Here is a 10,822-nt window from a genome sequence, read left to right on the forward strand (position 1 = left end):
CATTGTGGTGCGCATTTTTCATTGCGGTGGCTTCTCTTGTCATGGAGCACAGGCTTCAGTAGTTGTGGCACACGGGCTCAGTAGTTGTGGCTCGCAGGCTCAGTAGTTGTGGCTCGCAGGCTGTAGAGCGCAGGCTCAGTAGTTGTGGCACACAGGTGTAGTCACTCCGCGGCATGTGGGATCTTCCCAGACCAGGGCTCGAACCTGTGTCCCCTGCATTGGCATTCTTAACCACTGTGCCACCAGGGAAGTCCTAGAGGTACCTTTATAAATATTTAAATATTATAGGGCAGATTTTTTTCTAAGCCGATTTTAAGTATGCATCCTTGAATATTTCAGGCAATGCAAGTCCTCGATACATCCGTTGCACAACATACTGTTTCCCATGCACGTCAGATATGGCCAAGCAAGCTCAGATTCCATTAGCTGCCATCATCAAACCCTTTGCCACGATTCCCTCAAATGAGGTAAGTGATTAAAAAAAAAAATTCAGTAATTTATCAATTCCAGAATTTTTCTTTCATCATTATTTCCCTATGCATTATTCTGTGTTGTAAACAGAAAGCTGGAGTATATATAATGTGAAAAACATGTAGTCATTCAATTCATTAAGAAAACAAAAATCTGACAAACTATGTTTTTTGGCATCCTGTATTCCAAACATTGATGGGCTAGGTCACTTTTTGGCTTAGTGTAACAATGCACATATTGGGAAATATGGACTATCACACAGTGACAAATACCCAAACCTCTTGTGAGGCCCTTATGCCCTAGTTCAGGGCCCCAGTATCTAGGTGCTCAGGTAAAGGAAGATAATAGAGCCTAAGGTCCTTGGTCTTACTACTACATCTGCTTTAATAATCACTGGGCCAAGATGATCATAAACTGCTATTTAAAGTCAGCATGATTAGAAAGCATGAGGTAGATAAATCTGTATGTATCTTTCAGCTGGGGAAGATGTACCCAATTTATACTTAATGGGGAAAAAAGACAAGAAGTGGTGTACATTTAAGATTTCTGATATTAGGATGCTGTTAGTGGATATTATGATCAGGGCATCTACTCTATGCAGCTGCCATTCCTCCTTTTGATGCCCCTGAGTGGTGGATACCCACATGCGCACGGAGACAGACACAAGGTACTATAGCAGAGCTGGTCAGATGGGAGGTGAAGAAAAGCCTTACTTCTGGCTGGAATTTCCTTACAGTGGTCCAGTAAGCTAGGCTGAACTGAATTCTTGATTCCTTTCGCTCACTAAAAGGCCGAAGCCTCAGATTCTCTTCCCAATTTAAACCTCACCTTGGCTTTAGTGGTCCTTTGAGGTCGCTGGTCTAACGCACACCTAGAAGCACCTGAGCAAGAGGTAGAGCATCTCTAAGAATAGGTTTGTACCCTTTCTTGGGCCAGTCACGCCAGCCGGGATGGGGGGTAAAGTGGCCTGGGATGGGGAGGGGGCCTGCTTTGTGTCCCCTCAGGGAGGGAAGAAAGAGTAGAGAGACTGTGTCCACATGGCAGTGGCCTTTGAGATGTCCACTTACTCGTTTTATGAGTGTAGCAGAATGCTGCCATCTCCTCTTTTTGAGAGTATAGTGAACTGGGTTAGAGCTGGGCATAGAAGACAGGCTGGGCTATTCCTAAAATCCAGTCTTACATGCAGTGTGGTCTCATAGTTGTAAACCAAGAAGTACATTCATTATTTACTTATTTTAGGCATGGTGTCTTCTATGATGGTCCCAGAAATTTAATGTAATGCTCATAAACTTCTCTTTAAAATCTCTGTACTTAATAAAGTGGACCAATATATAATGACAAAGAGATCCATGCTAAGTAAGATATATGTGTTTTGAATACTAACTAGCTATTTTAACCAGATATTTTTCAACATTTTATTATGAAAATGTTTGAACATACAGAAAATTTAAAAGAATTTTACAGTGAACGCCTACATACCTGCCACCTAGATTCTATCATTAACATTTAACTACACTTGTTTTATCGCACATTGACCCATCTGTCCATCAATCCATCTTTTTTATGCATTTCAAAATGAATTTCAGTTATAAGTATACTTCCCTATAAATACTGCAGCATGCATATCATTAGCCAGGGTTTAATATTTGGTTATATATTATTTTTCCTTTTGCGACAAAATTCATTTACAATAAAATGCACGTATCTTAAACATTTTACTGAGTTTTGACAAATGCGTACACCTGTGTAATCCAAACCCCTGTCAAGATACAACACATTACTGTCACCCTAGAAAGTTATCTCATGCCCCTTCCTCAGTCAGCCTCCCAGCCCTTCTCATAACCTCCCTTCTCTGACAACCATTGTTCTGATTTTTTTTTTTCCCACCATAGATTTGTTTTGCTTGTTCTAGGTCTTCATATAAATAGACTTACAGAGTACACATTCTTTTGTGTAAGTTTCTCTCACCCAGCATCATGTTTTAAGGAGCCATCACGTTGTTGCCAGTTTCAATGGTTTGTTCCTTTTTTATTGCTGAACAGTATTTCATTGTGTGGATATACCAGTTTGCTTATCTACTCTTTTACAGCTCGGCTATTTCTGCTTTTTGGCTTTTGTGAATAAAGCAGCTTCTATAAATATTCTAGTACAAGTCCTTCTGTGGATATGTTTTCATTTCTCCTGGATTAATACCTGTGAGTAGATTGCTGGCTAATGGGGTACATGTTTATTTAGTTTTATAAGAAACTGCCAGATCATTTTCCAAAGTGGTTATATGATTTTACAGTCCTTTCAACATGGTATCTGAGTTCCAGTTGCTCTACATCCTCTCCAACCTTTGGTATTGTCTTTTTAATTTTGGCAGTTCTGATGGCTGTGTAGTAGTATCCATGAGAGATTTTTTTTTTTTAATCTTGATCCTTTGAACAAAATTTAAAGTACTAGTGAATAGTATCACACCCAGGTACATACCACCATCATTAACAAATATTAATATTTTGTCGTATTTGCTTAAGATCATTTTCTGAGAATTAAAACTTCATAGCTACATAGGATGTCTCCTCTAATCAGGCCATTCTTCTCTTCCCCCCCACTCGAGAGACAAACACTAATGAATTTGATGTGTAATCCTTCCTACATGTGGATTTTATATATTGACTTCATATGCATGTATCCATAACAATATGCAGTATTTTTTGCTTTTTAATGAATCGGTTACTTTTTTGTTTGTTTGTTTGTTTTGTTTTGTTTTTTTGGCGGTACCTGGGCCTCTCACTGTTGTGGCCTCTCCCGTTGCAGAGCACAGGCTCCGGACGCGCGGGCTCAGAGGCCATGGCTCACGGGCCCAGCCGCTCTGCGGCATGTGGGATCTTCCCGGACCGGGGCACGAACCCGTGTCCCCTGCATCGGCAGGCGGACTCCCAACCACTGCGCCACCAGGGAAACCCTCGGTTACTTTTAAATAAGTAAAATATAAACATTCAAAAGATGAAAAGGGTATACCATGAAAAAGGTCCATTCCTGGGCTTCCCTGGTGGCACAGTGGTTGGGAGTCCGCCTGCCGATGCAAGGGACACGGGTTCGTGCCCCGGTCCGGGAAGATCCCACATGCCGCGGGGCGGCTGGGCCTGTGAGCCATGGCCGCTGAGCCCGCGCGTCCGGAGCCTGTGCTCTGCAGCGGGAGAGGCCACAGCATTGAGAGGCCCGGATAAAAAAAAAAAAAAAAAAAAAAAAAGGTCCATTCCTACCCCTCTACTCCACTCCCCACCCTTACAGACAATTTTTACCCATTCTTTGTGATTCCTTCTAGAAATAAATATGCATATACCAGCATATCAATATCCATCCTTAAAAAATATATATATATATAAATGATAGTATAGCACACACACTGTTCGGCCCTGTTCTTTTTTCAGTTAATATGATTGGCCCTTCATGTTGCTACCTACATAGTGGCCTCATCCTTTGCAACAGCTGTGTAGTATGATATATTAGTAAGACAAACACTGTTGTAACTGTAGGTGTCAATTTTAAGTTACCTACAGATTTCAGAAATGTGAAAATTTAAGAACATGAATCCTAAAATTGAAGGAAACATGTTAACATAAATGTGCATGGGATTGCAGCAGATGTGCACACTGTCTCACTCATTCCCATACTGTCTGAATCCTTCTGCAGTGATCTTCTCTTATTTTCATAATCAGGAGAAGATGACAGTTCTACCCTGAAAGAAATCTAGGCAACAACTTTATTGTGTATCAGTATGGGATGTATGCTCCCCAGCAGGGTTAGCTTGAGTGCGTCTTGTTCATGGCAGTGAGTTTGCAGTTTTCAGCTACATGCTACCAAAATCCTCTCCTCCCCGCCCCCTCCCCACTAGACAGCTGACCTGGGTCATGCATGCAAGGAACAGAACAAAATTCAACACCCCAAACCAGAATGTGTAACCACTCTCTTGTTATCACCATTTCATATTAACAATGAAATTATTCAGTAACGTTTCCTGAAAATGAAACCTTGTATTTAGTTTTTTGGTTGAAAAAAGGTTTCAAACATTAGTCCAAACCTCCCCCTAAACGTATATACACATTCCATACACATACCGAATGTGTGTGCTTTCTATTTTCTGAAGTTGTTTGATCTAACCAAATAGTACCTTCTCAGCAGCATAAGGTTTTCCCTTAGTGAAACTTATGCTGTATTTTAGTTTCTGTGCTTTCCAAAGTAATAAGTAGATGAGTTTAGAGTGATGGCTTATTTTCGGAATCTGACTTAGGGTGAAACACTGCTTAAGCAAATAATACACTCTAGTCTTTCCATGTTGCTATAGACCCTGTGTGCTGACCAGGTAAACGTATTTTCTCTGTTCAGGCTCTCTCTACAGAAGCCTTTCCTTTTTTCTTAGACCTTCAAGAACAGGATTACTCAAAGATATATTTATGTATTATACATATGAGTATTTATATATATTTATATATAATTAATTTATATATATTATATATATAATTGAGGTAAAATCAATGAAAAAAATTGTAAGCTATTTAATGGATATACTGTATTTGAGAAGGATTACTATTTCTTATATAGCAGTGTGTCCTGGGTTGAATGAAGACATTCTCTATTTTAAAGAATACTTTACTTTTATTTGTTGAAATAGACTTAAAGTTGAAACAAAAGAAATGTAAAACAGATGCTGAAACACCAAGAAGAAGTTCCTAAAGGTTGTGCCCTCAAGAAAGTTGTCTCCCTCTTTGGGCGTTTAACTGGACCTGAACGTGGAGAGCTGCTAGCATTAGGGAACCATCACTGCTCCTCTCTGCCACTGCCTGGATGAAAGTCTAGGTCACCAAGGATCTGGGCCTTCTTGGCAGCTTCCCCTCTTGTTGTTTCCATGACACCTTCCTGGTGTATTTTTTCCTGCTTCACAAGCAGAGAACATTTCAGTTCCCTTTGTTGTCTTCCTGATATGTAACATTGGGGTTCATTAAGGCTTGGGCTTGGGGTCTCCTCTTTTCTCTCGCATACTCCCTGTCCCCCCAAGGACTAAGTATCATCTATAACAGCTACTAGAGTAGCTAGAGAGAATAGTAGTCAAAATTTATAGAGTACTCACTGAGCACGATTATAAGTTTTTAAATGTATGTTTATTTATTTCATCCTCACATAAACCTATGTATTGTTCCATTTTAGACATAAGGAAACAGGTACAGAGTTAGATAACTCATTTAGGCCAACGGCTGCTAAGTAACAGAGCTAGGATTCCAAGCCAGGCAGTCAGAACCTGAGTCCCTAACTCTAAATCACTATGCTGTTGCTCCCTTATTCATTCATCCCTATATCTGTAACCCCACATTCACATATCCAAATGCCTTTCTGAAATCTCTCCTTGGGTAACTCATAGACCCCTCAAACTTAACATGCTCAAAAGTGAATTTCTGATCTCTACACCCGAAGCCTGTTCATACTTCCACATATCCATAAATGGCATTATCATTTATTTAATTCTTCAAGCCCAAAGCTAAGCAGTTAGCGCTAATAATAGAAAATAAGGGGCGTGCTGATTTTTTGATATTTATAACCTATAATCAACTAAATAAGTTTTAAAGTATGTTTCTTGAAGGTAAATGAATTACATGAATACTGCTATTCTCCCTGTGAGTAGCATTTTAATTTATTTTCCTCTAGAATAAATGGCTTGCTTATTTTTAGGTATAGTAAAACTTTCCTATAAGGAAAATCCAGATAAGGATTTTATTCCTTATCTGACTAATATTACCATCATTACTGCAATTTAAAAAAAGATATCCTTCAAGATAACCTGATATGGCATTGATCAAAAGGACTTATTTAATACAGTTTTGTGTTTATTTTTTTTAAGTCAGTTCTGTTGTTTGACAGAACCTTTAAAGCATGTCATGGTGTTAGCAACGGACTATAAAAATAAACCTAACCCAGGCAGTTACCATCTGAGAATGTTCCCTGTGAGCGTTTGCTTTGGAGATGTATGCTATTTCCAAGGGCATATCTGTGTCATCTTTGTTTAATATTTCATCTTACCATAAATTTTAACTTTTTTTGGTATGTGTTTTATGTGAAACCCATTGCCATATTTAATATAATTAACTATGAGGTATTTATTCAGCAAAAGTAATCAGTTATCTTGTAAGCTCTTTTTGCTTAGTAACCTGTGATTTTATTTTTGATGCCGTATTTTAATCTTGTAAGCTCTTTTGCTTAGTAACCTGTGATTTTATTTTTGATGCCGTATTTTAAGACTGAGGTAGAAATGGTATAGATTTCCAGCACAAAGGATTGAAGATTATACTTAATTTTGCATTTTCTTCAAAATAGGAAATCTTTAGATTTTGGGCAAGTACATACATCATCTAATTATACATGAAATTAAATAATTTCACCTATAAACCAGATGGCAGAAGCTTTTACTCCATCTGTGAATAGATTCAGGAATATCTGTGTATTTTTTTTTAGATTATAAATGGATATAACAGTCAAAGTAATTTCCTTTCTTATTGAATTAATTTAATCAGGTGTTTATCCAAGAGTTTAAACTTCACTTGATTTATAATCCCCTACTTACTTTATAGGAACTGAGCCAGACTTTAGGAACATGGGGAAAAACAAGACCAGTTATTCTTGTCTAGAACGTATAGAAAATCTGCTGTGACAGAGCTAATTTTTGTACAGTGTGAAAAAGGCTGTAATGGAAATAATCTCATTCTTTGGAGTTTAGGTTCAGGGAAATTTTACGTTAGTTATGACTTAATGAATAAAGAAGTTTGTACTGTTATTAAATACTGTTTAAATTATTTTTCTTTATGATTATTCATATTCTGATAGATTTGGTAGGTATGAAGAAGATGCCATTGGAAAGAAAAAGGGATGGATGTCAATGAACTGACAAGTGAGGTTAACAAAAAGGGAAAAGACTGTAAGAGAATAAACTAAACACCAACACATTACATCCAGATCCATCACCTGCAGAGAGCGTTGCTTGGTCATACACTTGACTTAGCCAATCTTGCTGGCATGAGTTGGTAGGGTTTAGGCAGAGTTTCCACTGCTGTTTAATGCATCAAAGGAAAAAAATTCTGCCTCACTGTAGTATTTTGTTTGTGTGTCAACAGCTTTTTTAAAGGAAGATAGCTTGTGAAATGGGTGTTAGCCGAGTTTTATAGGTATAGAAGTTCTACAGGTTCTGGGGCAATGAAAGTCACACAGCTAATAAGTAGTGCTGCTGGAACTCGAGTTTCCAAATTCCAAGTTCTTTCAGCAGCATCTATCTTGTTGAGGTTTTATTTGGTAAAACACATAAAATAGCATTCCTTTTTCTTGCTGGCAGTTGTTTTAGCAGTGGGCCTCCTGTTTCTGCAAGCTTGTGAGTTATCTTGACATGTCCATCTTAGACCTCTTTTCTTGAAGTCTTTTGACTTCAAGCCGCTGCTTAGTACTCCTTGAAAGCAAAGACCATCCAGAATCTGGCAGTGGGCTGGGCATACAGTAGAGGTTCTAGGTGAGTAAATGCACTCTTCTGAGGATTGGGTAGACATGACATTTAAAAGACAAAGACAAATCAAACTACAAAACCGTGGTTGATTTCTAGGTATTTTAGGCTTCTGACAAACTCTGTGGATAAAGAAAAAAAATCATTTGAGAGATCATATTCTATCACATTAATGAGAGAGGTTATATTTCATTATAGAGCAGAACAGCTAAACAAGTAGGAAGAATTTTTGATCATATAAAGATATTTCAGAAACCAATAAAAATTGACTACTTTCTCCAAAGCACCATAGATAGTAATCAATAGGTGGAACACCTGTTGGGTCAGGAGCCAGGAAATGACTGTAGGTCTCTGCTGTGCCTTGTATTGTGACCTTGGGCGCCATTCCCAAGAGGGAGAAGCCTGGCTCCGATGTTCTATAAATCTAGAAGGCTGCTAGTGTCTACTTTACTTTTCCACTCTTTATTGGACTTTCAACGTGGATTACCATGTATTTGTCACACATCCTATGTGTTATTAGAAATATATGTGAATATGTTGTACAACCCAACCCAAAGGGGTTTCATTTATATTATGCTTTTAGTATAAGAAATCTGTAGTATATTATTCACTTTAAAAAGCACATGAAGATTGTGAGACTATGCATTTTTTATATATAGCCCCAATTTAGCTAGCTTTAGTGATAAATATGCTCTGAAATGAAACTGATTACTGCATAATATTGTGTCCTTTGAAGAACTTAAAGAAGACTTATATCTTAAATTATTTTAAAATGAAAGCTTCAAAAACCTGAATCTATTTTTTAATATGTGCATTGTAGTCTTAAATTGTTTGCTTTAATGCAATATTTTAAAAGTATTAATATAAAAACTTGGAAAAATAAAATCTATGTACTCCTGTAGAAATAGAATTACGAATATAACACTTAAAATAGTTGATGTATAGCGCTTCCCTGGTGGCGCAGTGGTTCAGAGTCCGCCTGCCGATGCAGGGGACACGGGTTCGTGCCCCGGTCTGGGAAGATCCCACATGCCGTGGAGCGGCTGGGCCCGTGAGCCATGGCCGCTAAGCCTGTGCGTCCGGAGCCTGTGCTCCGCAACGGGAGAGGCCACAACAGTGAGAGGCCCGCGTATCGCAAAAAAAAAAAATGTATAAAGTTACTTTAGAAACTAAATCTTATCCCTTAAGGATTTTGGCCACTGTTTGTATAGTGCTATAAAAAAGTACTATGGGGCTTCCCTGGTGGCGCAGTGCTTGAGAGTCCGCCTGCCGATGCAGGAGACGCGGGTTCGTGCCCCGTTTCGGGAAGATCCCACATGCCGCGGAGCGGCTGGGCCCGTGAGCCATGGCCACTGAGCCTGCGCGTCCGGAGCCTGTGCTCCGCAAATGGGAGAGGCCACAACAGTGAGAGGCCCGCATAACGCAAGGAAAAAAAAAAAAAAAAAGTACTATGAAAAAGCTAGGCAGCTGAAGAACAGAATGTAATCCCGTTTTAGAATGGTGTTATAGCAGACATACAGGGAGAGTCACATTTGTCAGGTCAAAGGTTGTTAGAATTCTATTTTAAGTTACAATTTAGAAGTTTAAATATACCAAGCTTATGTTTTCAATCACAGAATTATTCATGTAACTCTTTAGTTTTATTTTTTTAAATTAAATGGAGAGTAACGTCAGGAGAAACAAGAATGAAAAAGAAAGCATTCTTCCTTGGTTTAACTTTCAGTGAATCCAGGTGTGGGTTTTATGACCTTCAATGCCTGGCAACTGAGTATACAGCATCCATCACATAGGAGCCGAGAAGACCAGGCTCCCTGGATGTAGAATGCTGGGCATCTTTGAGGAGCCACCACAGGAGAGGAAGTATTTTAGAGCCTCTCACTATCATTTTCATCAATTCTAAGGCCCACATTTTCTTCACATTTTAACATTTCTAAAAGAGAAATATATCTTCCTAACAATGACTTCTTAGCATTGTGTCATGTTGAGTTGGAAGCTTTGATGAGATCTTAGAATCAGTGAAGTGCACTCTTTCTACACTGCTTCGTTATTGCTGACTTCAGTCACATTTTATGGATATTTAGGTAATACAAGAACTTAACATTTCTGCAGTTGATGTGTCTCCTCAGTGCTCAAGTATACGAAAGTCAAAATTTTAAAGATTTTTATTTGAAAGTTTCCTAAGCAACAAGTTCTCACTGAATAAAAGGCTTAAAAAAATTAATAAAGTCATATATCTAAGGGTGGAAGGAAGAGAAAGCCCTATGCAAACCTGTAATTTGAAATTGTTTCATGAAATGTTTGAAAATAGCACCCAAGTTTGTATGATGCACAAGTGATTTGGGGACCAGTTCTTTGTCAGGAATTGAACGTCGTGTGGGTAAGGTGGTACAGGCAGGAATTTGAGCGTCAATTGAAGTTGGGTGCACAAATTGACTCTACCACTTCTAGGAGTGTGACCTTGAAAATTTTTACTTAACTTTTTTGAACCTCATTTCTCTCATAAAATTATAACACCACTTAACTCTTAGTTGTTTAAAAATAAAATAAACTGGTATGAGAAATGATATCTTTATCATTAGTTATGATTATTTGCTGTACCATTATAAATTCCTGTTTGGAAAATTTAATTTGATCCAACAATCATTGATTTGGGGTTTCTACTATGTGCAAGGAAGAGAAGTATTAAAACTACAGTGATTTAAATTTACCGGAAGTGTATACATCTAAGAGAGATATTATCATACCCCTTCAGCGATTCTAGCTACATATCTTACATAAGAAGAAGGAGGAAACTGATGTGGATGCCACAATTTATATTCATATAAAAGG

The 10,822-nt window shown here is 38.2% G+C and overlaps 1 protein-coding gene across 1 annotated transcript in view; it reads left to right on the top strand.

Moving 5' to 3' along the window:
- The window catches only part of SEC24D (SEC24 homolog D, COPII component), a 112,709-nt gene that overhangs the window by 41,516 nt on the left and 60,371 nt on the right, over positions 1-10,822 (top strand). Inside the window, 1 exon segment of the mRNA XM_007464854.1 lies at positions 340-467. Within this exon segment, the coding sequence (XP_007464916.1) occupies positions 340-467 (128 nt within the window).

Source organism: Lipotes vexillifer, unplaced genomic scaffold (assembly GCF_000442215.2).
Source record: "Lipotes vexillifer unplaced genomic scaffold, Lipotes_vexillifer_v1.1 scaffold231, whole genome shotgun sequence".
NCBI classification, from domain to species: Eukaryota; Metazoa; Chordata; class Mammalia; order Artiodactyla; family Lipotidae; genus Lipotes; species Lipotes vexillifer.